Source organism: Oncorhynchus kisutch, linkage group LG5, assembly GCF_002021735.2.
Source record: "Oncorhynchus kisutch isolate 150728-3 linkage group LG5, Okis_V2, whole genome shotgun sequence".
In the NCBI taxonomy this organism is placed as follows: domain Eukaryota; kingdom Metazoa; phylum Chordata; class Actinopteri; order Salmoniformes; family Salmonidae; genus Oncorhynchus; species Oncorhynchus kisutch.
This window is the reverse complement of record NC_034178.2, coordinates 59,548,000-59,563,891: the sequence shown is the minus strand read 5'-3', so window position 1 is coordinate 59,563,891 and position 15,892 is coordinate 59,548,000. Positions and strand designations below refer to the sequence as shown.

At 43.7% G+C, this 15,892-nt stretch overlaps 1 protein-coding gene across 1 annotated transcript in view; it reads left to right on the top strand.

Moving 5' to 3' along the window:
• Positions 1-9,851, top strand: part of LOC109891625 (protein bassoon-like) — a 162,052-nt gene extending 152,201 nt beyond the window's left edge. The window contains exons 7-12 of the mRNA XM_031825544.1: positions 17-1,023; positions 2,356-2,470; positions 3,017-3,172; positions 3,438-3,493; positions 3,607-3,739; positions 6,346-9,851. Of these exons, the coding sequence (XP_031681404.1) occupies positions 17-1,023; positions 2,356-2,470; positions 3,017-3,172; positions 3,438-3,478 (1,319 nt within the window). The 3' untranslated portion in view covers positions 3,479-3,493; positions 3,607-3,739; positions 6,346-9,851. The remainder of the gene's footprint in view (positions 1-16; positions 1,024-2,355; positions 2,471-3,016; positions 3,173-3,437; positions 3,494-3,606; positions 3,740-6,345) is intronic.
• Positions 9,852-15,892: the final 6,041 nt, after the last annotated feature.

The window sequence follows — 15,892 nt, the reverse complement described above, 5'->3', positions numbered from 1 at the left end:
TTTGTTGTTCAAAAAGCCTATCATCTGGGTCAGGAGGAGACGGACTGGTTTGAGAAGCCAAGGGAGGCTCGCTCCAACCGCTCCAGACACCATGGGAGCGCAGGGCACATCTCCACTGGTAGACAACAGACCGGCGCCAACGTGAAGCACACCTACCATGACTATGATGAGCCTCCCGAAGAACAGGACCTGTGGCCTCAGGACGAGTACAACAACCAACCTCGCCACCCCTCGTCCACCTCATCATCCCGCGACCACCGTGGTCACCAAGGCAGCAGCGGCGGCAGCTCGGGGAGGCACTCCTCTTCCCGCCACTCCGGCGAGGAGCCTCGGACGTCCAGCCGCTCCTCCAGAACACACCCCAAAGACCAATCCGCCCGCTCTGAGGGCCGTGGATCCTCCTCCACCCAGAAGAGGGGAGGCTCGGAACCACGCTCCTCCCGGGATGGCTACCGGGACCGGGACTCTGGAGACTACTCCTCTCGTGACCCGGCCTCCGGCCACCACCGCGAGGGCACCAGTGGCAGGGGTCAGAAGCCGCCAGGCTCATCCTCCAGGAGACAGGAAGGGGTTCCTTCTGCAGGGGCCAAGCAGGGTCTGGGGCAACAGCCCCAGGGTGGTCCAGGCGGGCAGCACCAACAGCCCCAGGGTGGTCCAGGCGGGCAGCAGCAACAGCCCCAGGGGGGTCCAGGCGGGCAGCAGCAACAGCCCCAGGGGGGTCCAGGCGGGCAGCAGCAACAGCCCCAGGGGGGTCCAGGCGGGCCGCAGCAACAGCCCCTGTCAGGCAGACAGCCTGGATCCCAGGGGCCAGACGGGGGCCAACCGGCCCAGCAGCAGCAACGTACCCAGCAGCAGCAGCCTTCCCAGACCATAGCCGGGGGCCCTCAGGCCACTCCAGTCACTGCAGGCCCAAGACCCATAGCAGGACCAGGGCCGGCACAACCGCAGGCTAAACCTGGCCAGACTCCGGCACAAGGCCGGCAGCCAGCCGGACCTACCGCAGGCCAGCCAACAACCACAGCCGTGAGTACACCTGAGATGGGTTTGGTATTTCAAGATAAATTGAATTGTGTATCCTGGCAATACTCATGAAATGACTGGGCCTATGTAATTTCCCCCTCTTATTTGTCACCCTCTTGATGGCGTGTCTTTGGTTATGCCGGATTAAGTGATATGACATGCTATTCAATAAAATAATTTCTCCGTAATTAATATTACCTGATTGAGCTAATCATGTAAATGTAATTAACTAGAGAGTGGGGCACCACAAAATAGTATTTATAGAGCTGTTATCTTCCGAATAAACTCTTAAAGACCTAATAATATTTTACATCAATAGCAGTCAATATTAATTGTCATCTTAATTCAGTCTCATCTGAAAGTTGTAAATTCTTGGTTATCTGCACGAACCCTGGCTAACAATTTGAATCAGCAATACAAAATTGGGTTTAATTATTTATTTACTAAATACCTAACTAATCACACAGAATTACACATACACATAATTAAACACATAACAAATTACATCATAAAGGAAAACGTCCCTAGCGGGTGGAACAGATATGCCAGCTTGTTACACAAAGGAAAAGGGCTGGGTTTGAGTGAAAGAGCGGGAAGACTGAGGGACACAGGGAGAAGCTGTGCTATCGTGAATGTAGTATCTGATGCATTCTAAATTACTGCCCATTTGGAAAAGGAAAATGCAATAAATATTGACTCTGAGCTGCGCTTCGGTAGGTTGGTGGTAGATGGAAGGCCGTGTTGCCAAACCGAGTCCTTTGAAGAATGTCTCTGGTTGTCAATTGGATACGTTTTAGTAAAGTCGTTGGGTGATAGACGGGATACTCTGTCTGTTCCTTCCTAACTCTCGTTGCATCTACTGTTGCTAACTCAACATAAGGTATCACTTCTGTAGTGAATAATCTTATGAAAACCCAAATCTCACATTTTAGAAGCTAAAATCACATTTCATCTCATCACGAATAATTTCATATTCAAACATTTAAATTGAACAACAATTCCATGTGAATCCGATAACTCTGATGTGTAGACTTTCCACTGTAGAGTTTGTCATCTTATCATTGATGAGAATGTCTCAGATGACAACCGAACTGACATCATATTCATCATTCCATTGGTCGGATTACCAAAATAAAGTTAATTTACCCCCCACCTTCTGATGTTCCCAGAATCTCTATGTTAACCAAGGGTTTTGCAAATGTAACCTCAGTAGGGTAGAGAGAGAAAAAAGGGGGGAAGAGGTATTTATGACTGTCATAAACCTACCCCCCAGGCCAACGTCATGACATTGGTGAACAGCTGGACAGTAACAATTTTGTTTCTGTTCTGCAAAAGGTGACTTCTGCCACACCTGCAGCAGCTATTGGAGGGATGAAACCTGCAGCAACGATTGGGGGGGCAGCAGCAGCACACCCACCCAAGACAGCTACACCACCACTCACAGGCATCGGTGAGACTGACACCTCCCTCGCAGTCTAACACTGCATTAATACATTACTGTCGTTAGACTCTCTCAAACCCAAACAGAGAATGACATGCTACCCAAACAGACATGACATACTACCAAAACAGAGAGTGACATACTACCAAAACAGAGAGTGACATACTACCAAAATAGAGAATGACATACTACCCAAACAGAGAATGACATGCTACCCAAACAGAGAATGGCATGCTACCCAAACAGAGAATGGCATGCTACCCAAACAGAGAATGGCATGCTACCCAAACAGAGAATGGCATGCTACCCAAACAGAGAATGGCATGCTACCCAAACAGAGAATGACATGCTACCCAAACAGAGAATGACATGCTACCCAAACAGACATGACATACTACCTAAACAGAGAATGACATGCTACCCAAACAGAGAATGACATACTACCTAAACAGAGAACAACATGCTACCCAAACAGACATGACATACTACTCAAACAGAAAAGTATATACTACCCAAACAGTGCCATCTGATAGTGCGGTTGTTGTTTCTCTGCAGGCTCTAAAGCAACTCCCCCTGGAGGGATAGGTAGCCGGCCTGGTGGGATCGGGAGTGCAGTGGCAGGCCAGCCCCCAGCAGAGGGCGTCAACGTTCTCACCAATATCCTGGGAGGGGCGGGAGGCGCAGCTGAACAGGCGGGGAAACTGGGAGATGGTAAAGTCCTGAGACCCTGAACACTGGGAATGGCACCCTATTTCCATATATACACCCCTTCTACACAATATTCTGTGAAAAGTACTAATGTCCTAACTTTCTATACTGTACTAAATATGATATTCTGTGAAAAGGACTCATGTCCTAACTTTCTATACTGTACTAAATATGATATTCTGTGAAAAGGACTCATGTCCTAACTTTCTATACTGTACTAAATATTTTTTCCCTCTTACCCCATCTATTCTCTATCTCTTTTACACAGCTATTTCTGGCCTCGGGAAGAAGTTCACTTCATTTTGGTGAATGGAAGAAAGGAGGGTAAATGCAATGGATTTCTTTGTGATTTTTCATAGATGTAAGGTTTAAGTAGTTGACACTTTGTGTGTTGTGGAAGTCCCAGGTGTGAGGGGAAGCTTGTGTTTGTCTTGCAGGGTATGAGGAGTTGCGATGGAGGGGGATTGGAGGCTTGGTACTAGAAAAATCTATGAAACTGTTTTCGGCATTTTATACATTTCACTATCACAATGAAGCGGAGAAGGAGGAGGAGGGTACCTGAGTGCATCAGTGAGTATCTCATGAAATGAATACGTCTTTACACATTGGGGCGGTGTGTCTCATCTTTGGAGAAAAATGTTGACCATATTTGTGATAATCTGCACTTTACTCTTCATATTTTCATGATGTATATGAGTGTAGATTAAATATTTAAATAGCGTTCATCTTTTTAGTAGCAGATGGATATTTGCATAGATTAATATAGATCCATGAGTAGCCAATGGAGGGCCTCTCGGGTGGCGCAGTGGTCTAAGGCCCTGCATCGCTGTGCCACCAGAGGTGCATGGGGCGACGCACAATTGGCCCAGCGTCGTCCTGGTTAGGGAGGGTTTGGCCGGCAGGGATATCCTTGTCTCATCGCGCACTAGCAACTCCTGTGGCGGGCCGGGCGCAGTGCACGCTGACTAGTCGCCAGGTGTACAGTGTTTCCTCTGACACATTCGTGCGGCTGGCTTCCGGGTTGGATGTGCGTTGGGTCTAGGTTGGGTTGTGTTTCGGAGGACGCATGGCTTTCGATCTTCGCCTCTCCCGAGTCCGTACGGGAGTTGCAGCAATGAGACAAGACTAACTACTACCAATTGGATACCATGAAATTGGGGAGAAAAAAAATCAAATTAGCCAATGGATAAGCAGACTAGCCGTGGGATTACATGTGCACACGCACACACAAACTGGGGCCCACAGAATGATGACTCATTACACTATAAAAAAATCCCTCATTACATTGTAGAATGGGCTAACACAGAAAGCAGCACAGTTAAATTGTTTTCTAAACACAACAGATTTGAATGCATTTTTATTGGGGCCCCATTTAAAACACATCATGACTATCACATGATGCTATTTGGGCCCCGCTTTCTCCCTATGAACACTACTGTGTCTGTCATTGTGCTAGTGCAGTTATTATAGGCTCTGCCTAGGTTGGGTTGACTCTTGGTTTGATATCATAGGCCCTTGATGCCGGGTTCCTCACATCTCTAGTGTGTGTGAAGGGATGTGTGTGGTAGGGGTGAGAGATCCAGTGCAGGGATCTAGAGATAAAACCTTCTCAGTGCCTCTCTGACCAACAGGTAAGCCTACTCAGCCCTGAGGATTACTGACAATCCCAGCAGGGCTCTGATTGGCTGCCACCGCCCTGGTGGAGGGGTTTGGGACATGTAGGGTGAGTAGTGGAACTGGAAGCACTCACCATGGCCATCTTGGGACCGTTGTGAGGTCTTAGATAGGGGATGTGGTCTGTTTTAATGAGGTGTCGGCTCGTGGTGGATGTGGCCTATTGCTATACAGTCACAGGAGGTATAGTGTATCTAGTCTGTGACGAGAAGGTTACAGAACTCAGTAAATTAGCTACAGTACAGTCAAACCTTTCTAAATCAGTCATAGTGCAGAGATTGTATTTATAGCCCTATTTTAAAACGCAGAGCTTTCAAAGTGTAGATGCTGTACTACATTGATCTCATATCAATATTACTTTTTTTAAGAAAACATTTATTATCGAGAATTTTCACAGAATTCACTGGGATATGGGTGTGGGATTGGTTCCCATGGTAATTACAGCCTGGCACTACAGTGTTGGCCACTGGGTAACCCTCCAGGGTGCATAATCTCTGGCTCAGTGGTTCTTTTCCCTCTTTTTATCAGTCTATTTCTCGCTCTCTATTCCTGTCTCTTTCTCCTTCTCTCTCTATGGGATTCTGCTCTGCTGAGCCATGTGTAAGGAATGAGAATGGAATTGTGTGTGTAGGTGTGTGCACAAGGTAGGTAGTTATCCCTCAAGCAGTACAGTACTACAGCTCTCCTCTTCCCCCTGTAGGTGTAATCATGTCCCGAAATCTTTCAGCACTAACTATGAGACAATAATGCACACATTTTACAATCTGTCTCTGTGTACTGTATTTTGCCTGTTTGTGGGAAAAGGGGCTGAGCTGGACCCAAGGAAAGAAACATTAAGTATTCAAAAACACCCATAAGCTAGACTAGCCTATTTCAACAACAGCTAACTAACTAACCAAAAAAATACAGTGGGTGGTCCGACCCAGTTCTAACTAGTGTATTTAACTAAGTTTACCTACGGGTAGTGTATGCCCATGGGCGACTTGTCTTGTTTCCCCCTTTTCCCACCAGCAAACAAACACCATAACCAAAAACAATACTCACAGGTGAGGACAACATGATATGGAGGTGCTCAAACAAAAGATAGCTCAAAACATGAAGAGAGTGAAACAGAGAGATCTACAGACATGGCATTTACAGAGAGATTGAGCTCCACAGCAAACAACTGACAGGGTTTTTAAACAAAGGGAAAGGAACGGTGATTGGGTAGGAAACAGGAGGAGGTGTGTCTTCTGATTGATGATTGGGGAGTGATGATTTTCACCTGTGAGGGTAGAAGGAGAGAAAAGAAACACACACACAAGGATACACACACAGGATACTTGTATCCGTAACAGTCATATTATTCAAATGTCTGTGACATTGGATCCTAATGCGACACAGACCGTATAAATTCTGTGTATATTGATCTCGTAGGGTTTTAAAATTCCGGTAACTTTCCCAAAATTCAGTAAAAATTATCTCTTGGTGAGAGACACTAAACTTTGACTTCATGTTTTCAGATGCACCAGCAGAATGCCAACGAGAGCCTACCTCACAGCTCCCGTAGGAGAGGGAATGAAGATACAATCCTGTCTGTCTCACCTCCCTGTTTGTCTCTCTGCTTACTGAGAGAAATAACACCTGATCCAGGAACAGAACAGGGAGCTGTCACACACCGTAGGCTTGGCTTCCGCATCACTCAGCTCAGAAGGACAACAACGGGGGATGCTGCTTCTTCACCTAAATCTCTGTCATCTTGGAGAGCACACTGAGTTTCGTCAGAGCTCTCCCATCACTCACTGTGGTTCTGTGATTCTAAGACAAGGCCAGATGGGAGCCATTGTAGAAGGAAATGTCACATCTGGTCAAAAGTAGTGCACTATATAGGGAATAGGGTGGCATTTGTAATGCAGACTCTGAGGAGTCCACATCTGACCAGAATCATTCACAACTCCACACTTTTGTGGTCAGAGGGCCTTATAACACCACCACCATTATAACACAGTGGAGGAGGGAGATAGATACACAGCTCATAGGTTTTACTAGTACCAAAGAGACCTCTGCCAACTATGACACTAACTACTACACTGGAGAAGGCAAGGCAAGACAAACAAACGGCGACAGACAAACAAACAAACAATGCCCTGGTTATGAACCACTTGAATGCTTGGTTTCTATGATCTCTACATTCCAGGGAACGATGACCCTTTCTTTGAATGTGTTTTTATTTCTCCTCCACATGTTGTGATGATATGATGTCTACAGAATGCAACATGTACATGTGGACACTGGAATGCACGTACAATAATAATACAAAAATAAACCCATATCTTCTTAACACTTTTTCACCACTACGTCCAGAAGAGGGTTCACCAGACATTACTAGACGAGTAGGATAAAGAGAGGAGAAGCTACCAGTGTGCCCACCAATAGAATGTGAGATCCACACAGGAGAGAGGACCAGATGGAACGCAAGCAAGCGTGACCATGGCTGTCTTTTAGCCATGGCAAAGCCATCACTTGTCAATCCCAGAGCACTTTGGGATTTCTTTTTTTTATATATAAAAAGTATTTTCATCTTGTTTAATTTCTTATCGTTTTTGCCTGATATTATTCTGAAAAGAAGAGCCTTATTCAGTACATATTTTTTACCTCATATGTTTTGAAACGTCCATGTCATACCTTTCTTAATTTTGTTTTGCACAACTGTATACTTTTGTATGTACATAAATCTATCGAGAACACTAATGTAAATGATTAATTTGTGTTTTTATTCATTTATATTCATGTGACTTCTGTTTTTATGTTTTATGTTTTTGTTTGGTAAATCTATTTATTTTATGGTCTATTGTTTTCCTATTTATTATCTTACATTTGAATAATTTTCTGGTTGATTTAAAAGCAATAGCATGCATAAAATGATATACAGCACATTGGTGTTAATGTTGTTTAAATTCATGGATGGGAATATCTGAAACATGTTGATAAACATCAGCAATATGTCAGAGAGAGTTGCACAACTACACATACACACCTAAATTCTCTATGTTTACACTTACTCACACAGAGACATACATGCAATCAAGCAAACACACACACATGCAGGAGTGGCTGGAAGCAATCATTATTTTAGGGTACGGCCCGAACAATGTTAGACCAATCATCATTTCAAATGTTCTATGCAATGATTAATTTTGAAACTGGAACAGACAAAAAACTAAGTTTAATTCCATAATGACCAATGTTACTCACTAGAATCCAACAACATTGTGAACTGAAAGACATCAAAAACCGTTCTGAACATATTTGTACTTTGCTAATTGTATTTATGGATCTGAATATTTAACTATTGAATGTAGACTTTTATTTTCGTGGCATGTTTTATAGTACCCCATTACTCCCCATATGGGGGGACTTGTTGCCAAAGGGTTGACTGTGTAGACTGTCAGTCATGAATGTCCATCTTAATGCTTGAAGCATGATTTGCTTGGCTTTGTCCGGCTGTTTGTATGCTCTCATTCAGTCCTGGTGTGTGTGTGGCTTGACCAGGGCCCCACTGTGCCATGGCGTTTTCAGCTGTCCAGTCCGTGCTGCTATACAAACCTGTGAGGCGGTTGGTCAGGAATTCTCATTATAAAATGTCAGTCAGTGTGCGCATCGGCTGTCAGTGTATAACCTGAAGGGTGGAGGATTCATTTCAGGTATCTGATTGGTTGATCAGACTGTACAACAAATAGAATGGTTCCTTATGTCTCTCTGCATTAGGAATGGCATCATGTAGTAATAGATTATGAGGGAAACAACTTGATGGGCTTTGAAGCCACTAAAAGTTGCATACAAAGAACAACATCAAGGTATCATTAGTAGTTGGAGGAACAAATGGGAGAAATCCTAACCTCCACTTAGTCATGCATTGCATTTTAAGTTGAAGTTAGGATTCGCCCTTAGATGAACAGTCTAGAACTCAATCAGTGGACCACTGAACCTTCCATATCCAAGGCTAGTCTAGAGGGAATCTAGAGGGTACCACAGTACTGTCAATCAGGTCAGAGAAACACAACATTCTGCTGAGCCCAAGTCAATCATTCATCCAATCAGGGCATGTTATAATTAAAGCACAAGCCTGACTGGTATGTAAAGACAGAAATATAACACCAATAGCATATGTGTTATTGATTTCAAGGAGAGGTAAAAACAAATGTGTTATCTCACAGTAATAATATAAATGAGAGTGCAGGATGAATCCAAAGAGGGGCCTTGGTATAGATAGCTGCGAGCTCACCATCTTTATGGAGACGTTGTGGTCGATAAGAGAAGCATGTGACCAGACAGCCTTCACTGACTGTAGCTGTCCAAATGGACAGACAGACACACAAACACACATTCTCACTGTAAATACAGATGGATTCTTCTGTACAGCGTTTGAGTTCATAGTACGGTCGTCTTGTGCATTCCCACACCGTACTTGCTGCCAACTTTTGTGCTTTTGTGTATAAAATAATATTTATTCTAATTAAATAACATGATTATGAATATAATGATGAAATAAGCATAGTGTATCTGGCTGGCTCGTATTGACTGTTGGCAACATTGGAATAAACTTGTATTCAGATACATATTCGGTCTGTGTAGAGTTTCTATACATATTGTGTTTGTAAAACAAGGAGAAATACCTCCATGGTAAAAGTTTATCCAGGCGTTCTATTGTCATTCTATCGGGAGGTTTCAACGTTGATGAGAAATGATACATTTTTTAAAAAGAGATTGAAATAAGAGGAAAAAGCTCATTGAAAATGGAACAAAAAAATCCAGAAAAAGTCTAACTCAAGTCATTCACTGTTGTAAGTGCAATGGGCGAAACGTCAGTCGTGTATCCATTGTGAAACCTTGTGTTCTATTCAGTGTATTCCTGTAGACAGATAGAGTAACATTTTGGTGCATCATGTCATGTAATGTGATTAATGAAAATATTGACCCTGCGATTTCTTTCCAATCAGGAAAAATAATAAAGAGAAAATCAAGAATCTCTCGTAGTTATTTATTTGTCATCCACTGTACTGTATTTCCTTGCTCTCTGCCTGCCTGACTGACTGTGTGAGGACAGGCGCTGGGAGACGAGAAGCAAGTACAGGGAGTGAACATTTAATAAACAATGGACAAGAAAAAAACAAGGGCAGCGTCTGGACAGGGGAAAACGCAACGACAATAATGCTGACACGGGGAACAAACTGAGGAACAGACAGATATTGAAGGGGCAATCAACAAAGTGAAGGAGTCCAATGAGCGCCGATGCGCGTAATTATGGTGACAGGTGTGTGTAATGATGGGCAGCCTGGCGCCCTTGAGTGCCCGAGAGGGAGCAGGTGTGACTGCCTGCCAGACTGACTGATTGCTTGACTGACTGCCTGAATGACTGCCTGCCTGACTGAAATGGTTTCCAACAACAACCACTCACTGTTCACCACAGTGTCTTCAAAGAAAGAAGCACAAAGCACTGCTAAGCTCTTTGTAGCATTGAATGAACATTGCAGTGGTTAAGAGCTATCCATAGTGCTGAATGATTTTAGGCTGCTGCTGCAGTGTGCTAACATGGCGGTAGGGTTGCGAAGGGAGGGTATAGAGTATTACTGGAAACTTTCAAAGTTCCAGTAAACTAACAGAATTTTGGTAACTTTTACGTTATGGGAAGAGGGGTTTTGTCAGATGACATCTAGTTGCCTTTTTGGTTACTTCAGATTACCACTGTCACGTTTACTCCCGCTCGACGTCGCCAGTTGTGTCATCATTACTCACACCTACCACCATAGTCACGAGCACCTGCGCCTCTTGAGACTCACCTGGACACTATCACCTATCTGATTACCTCCCCTATATCTGTCACTCCCTTTGGTTCTTTCCTCAGGCGTTATTGGTTCTGTTTCTATGTTTCATGTCTGTATGCTACTGTGTTTCTTGTTTTGTTCCATGCTTGTTTATTTATTAAATTCACTCCCTGTACTTGCTTCCCGATTATTAGCGTAAATGTTACAGAATAACGCCTCACCAAGGGGAAGCAACAGGGATCTTTTACACATTTTTTTTACTGGTGACGTCAGTTCCATGTGCCGCTGCCGAAGCAACGCATCTCCGCAGGATCGTCAGGCTTCCAGGCCACAACCGGCTGGCCACGCGCCACAACCGGCTGGCCAGGCTCCCCGCGCCTCAACCGGCTCGTCAGGCTGCCGCGCATCAGCCGGCTCTATAGGTTCCCGCGTGTCAGCAGAAGCGACTGGCCCGCTCCTGGTCCTCGGGACCGTTCCTCTGGTTGGCGAAGTGCCACCATCGTTTTACTCCAGTTGTGTCATCGTTACGCACACCTGCCACCATCATTATGCACACCTGCGCCTCATGACAATCACCTGGACTCCACCATCTTCCTGATTAACTCCCCTATATCTGTCAATCCCCTTCGCATTATTGACTCTGGTTCTCTTTATGTTTGTAGACTACTCGTGTTTCTTGTTTTGTTCCATGTTTGTTTATTCATTAAATTCACTCCCTGTACTTGCTTCCCGATTATTAGTGTACTCTTTACAACCACAGGGTCTGTAATTATATCTGTCCCTCTGTGTAGCCTTACCACATGTAGAATATATTAGATAATCAAATAAGATTATTTTAAAAAAAGAACATTGCAATGACAAAACTGTAACTTTATCCAAAATATATCCCATTAACATAATGAATACCATTAGTGTTTAATATGAGGGTTTCAGCATCCTTTATATATTTTTTGACACACTTGTTTATTTTACTGTGTCAATGTCTATGTTGTAAAATGTGTGGCGCCAAACTTGTGGCAGTTGTGAAAAAAGTCAATAGTTGGAAGAGTTGCAGTGTTCAATGAAAATCGTGCCATGTTGATTAGATGCTTTTTTCCCATTATTTTGGCTATTTTCTCTTGAACCATATGGTCCACAAGAAACCACAAGAAACGAATGGACAATATGGACACAGATATAAAAAGGAATACTATATATATGAATACAAATTTTTGTTATGTTATTCAAATCTAAATTACCATAGATTAACTAAATTACCAACAATTCCAGTAAATTTGCTAAATTACAGGTAGCTTTGCAACTCTACTTGGCTGTAAGTTCAATTGACTTTACAACAGCCTTCACTTGGTAGTTTTCATCTGCCTGTACTTTAGGTGAACAGAGACAGAAGGATTAGGAGAGAGGATCAGTGAGTTAAGAGAAACAATTCACAGATCCCAGACATTTTTAAGAGACTGTTCTGATAAGACAGGGCTTTACTCATAGAGGCTGTGTTGGCTTGTCACTGTCTAGGCGGGACAGTCAAGACAGCCAGTGGAAAGATCTCTGTTTGTCTGCTGAGGATGGAGGTGTGTTCGATGTGTTTTCTTTCATTCTACAGTTCAAAAGCCAGTGTTGATAAATATTGTCATTTTGAAATGAAAGTCCGTTTCCAACTGTGGTTTCTCAACTGCACCTGAGCTACATTTTCCTGGTTACTGATTATTTTACAGTACAGTAAATCCAATACAAAACCTGAGGTTGGGTTGGATCAATTGTCTCTGTCATAGCTCAAACAAACCTTTTTTCTGACTGTTAATGCCACAGGGCCCTGTGTTTGGTTCCTAGGAACCATATCTAGGAAGAGAGCAAGTGTTCTTTTGTCTTTCACTAATCTAGTGATAGTTGTGAATACAACATACTGCTGATATCAGAGAAATGGAGATCAAGAGACAAAGTGCCTGCATTAGTCATGGCAATCTCTCATAATTGTATTTTACCTTTATTTAACAAGGCAAGTCAATGATGGCCTACCGGCAGAACAGTGGGTTAGCTGCCTTGTTCAGGGCCAGAACAACAGATTTTTACCTTGTCAGCTCGAGGTTTCAATCTTGCAACCTTTCGGTTACTAGTCCAACACTCTAACCACTAGGCTACCTGCCGCCCCAATTAATCTCTCATTCCATTGTTGCCTCCCGATTCCCCCATCTTCTTTCCTTCTAGGAAGCGATGCCAGTTCGTTTCTATCCAGGAGAATAGTGGACCATTCGCTTTGGTCACAAGTGTTCATGTTGTGTCAAATGTCTGTGCTGACATACGACTACATAGTCCTTCCAACTACACCTTACGGCTTTATTATCAACCAGAGTGACAACCTTACTTCTGTCCACACGTGATGTTACTGAGTGAAATAAGGTAAGCATGTCCTATCCCTCCATTTTATTCATCATTTAATCCTGTGCAATATGGCCACTCTATAACAGTACAGAATATCAACGTTAAGAACACATCATGCAGGGTCAACAACATCAAATCCAGTTGTTATTTGAACTATACTTTCCATTGAGTGTTGATAGTCAGGGTCACGTAGTTTGCAAAAGTTCAATCAGGAAGGCTGGTCTGAATGGCTCGTCACAGTAAGCATATCATACCCCCTAGAGTGGATATTTTGAATATTGAATAGCTCCCCGTGTGTTAAGGCTAGAGATTGACATAACTTTATCTTGTAATGGATGCAGCTCAAGCCTCTTTCTCCGCTGATATAACGTTTGCGCCTATTCCAATAACATGAGATTTGTGAAAGCGTCCTTTTTCGACACATGAGAGCATCAGGACAGGAAAATTGTCATGAAATCGTCTTTAAAACCTGAAAAGTGTGAGCTACAAACTAATATGTCACCAATATTGAAAGGGGAGACTCTCGCAAACACGACAGAGTCGATTGTTTAGCTCTATGACATCCACAAGCTTTGTCTGAACTCTCTGTCGCGGACGTCCTCATTTCAAAGAGGTCTTCCACAAAACAGACTGTCCAGACTGAATCGTTGGAGCTACAAACTAATATGTCACCAATATCGAAAGGGTAGACTCTCAGGAACACGAATAATGATCTGCTCTAATGTGTCTAACGGTAACCAGTACTAGGCTGTAAAATATGGGGTAAAATGTGCTAAAAATAACGTGGCCAAACAAAATAAAAAAATTCTTATATCTCTCAGATATAGGACAGACACCTCTCTTATATCGCTCAGATATAGGACAGACACCTCTCTTATATCTCTCAGATATAGGACAGACACCTCTCTTATATCTCTCAGATATAGGACAGACACCTCTCTTATATCTCTCAGATATAGGACAGACACCTCTCTTATATCTCTCAGATATAGGACAGACACCTCTCTTATATCTCTCAGATATAGGACAGACACCTCTCTTATATCTCTCAGATATAGGACAGACACCTCTCTTATATCTCTCAGATGTAGGACAGACACCTTTTTCATTATTATACATTTTTTGACTGTCTGTTTATGAATGTGTTATTCAAAGCATTTCTATGGGCTATAGCAGTAAAAACCAAATTCAATGTTTCATCAAATCATTTTTTTCGATGCCAGCTGTAAGAGGTGCGTAACTGTCTGTAGGGAAGTCAGGCGCAGGAGAGCAGAAATGGGTAACTCCCGGAGCAGTTTAATGAGGCAATACAAACTGCACCCAGAACAACAAAATACGGGTTGAAATAACCCGTCGCAAACCAGTCTGAAGTGCACAAACAATTTACAACAAACAATTCCAAACACAGACATAGGGAGAACAGAGGGTTATATGCACATCAAGTAATGAGGGAATGTAAACCAGGTGTGCGTGAAAGCAGGACAAAACAAATGGAAAATGAAAGGTGGATTGGCGATTGCTAGAAGATTGGTGACGTCGACCGCCGAACGCAGCCCGAACAAGGAGAGGAACCGACTTCGGCGGAAGTAGTGACACCAGCTGCCCAGCAACCTGTCATCCACATCTGGCTCTGATGAGCATATCTCGGAGATGAGGCCATACCCCAAACTATTCAATCAAATTCCATATTACATTTTGTCTCTGTTGTCATTCAGTTAAGCCTGTACTGGATTGAACTAGATGATGTGAATCCAGGGACATCATCAAAACCACCTATAATGTGGTCATGGAGTCCTGCCCCTCTTTGAGTCAGACCTGTCTATTGGCGGTGACCTGCAACCCCGTCGTCCACATGGTGGACAAGGCAACCATCACAGTCTCTGTTCTGGACGTCAATGACATCGGTCCGAGTGGCAGCCGTCTCTTATAGTGTCTTCAGTACAGTCCTACTGTCCCCTGTGTCTCAACTGTTCTCTCTTCTCTACTATTTTCTTCTCTTCTCGTTCATACTCCTTTGTGTGTGTCCACTCCCCTCCTTTACCATTTTCCACAACACCATTTTGCCCCAGCTACTCTCAAGTGACTCAGGTGAATGAACATGACCCAGTCTACAGTTCCTGTGTAGCTGTGGGTGTGAATGAAAACGCTGCGCTGGTTACTATGGTACCCACAATCACAAGCCACAGACTAAGACTGCCCCCGTCTGGTCGGTTACAGGATTACAAGTGGAGCCAGAAACAACCCAGTTCTATGTTGAACTCGATGCAGGTGAGCTCATTATGTAAAGTATTTTTTGCATCTAAAATACACTGCTCAAAAAAATAAAGGGAACACTTAAACAACACAATGTAACTCCAAGTCAATCACAATTCTGTGAAATCAAACTGTCCACTTAGGAAGCAACACTGATTGACAATACATTTCACATGCTGTTGTGCAAATGGAATAGACAACAGGTGGAAATTATAGGCAATTAGCAAGACACCCCCAATAAAGGAGTGGTTCTGCAGATGGTGACCACAGACCACTTCTCAGTTCCTATGCTTCCTGGCTGATGTTTTGGTCACTTTTGAATGCTGGCGGTGCTTTCACTCTAGTGGTAGCATGAGACAGAGTTTACAACCCACACAAGTGGCTCAGGTAGTGCAGCTCATCCAGGATGGCACATCAATGCGAGCTGTGGCAAGAAGGTTTGCTGTGTCTGTCAGCGTAGCGTCCAGAGCATGGAGGCGCTACCAGGAGACAGGCCAGTACATTAGGAGACGTGGAGGAGGCCGTAGGAGGGCAACAACCCAGCAGCAGGACTGCTACCTCCGCCTTTGTGCAAGGAGGAGCAGGAGGAGCACTGCCAGAGGCCTGCAAAATTACC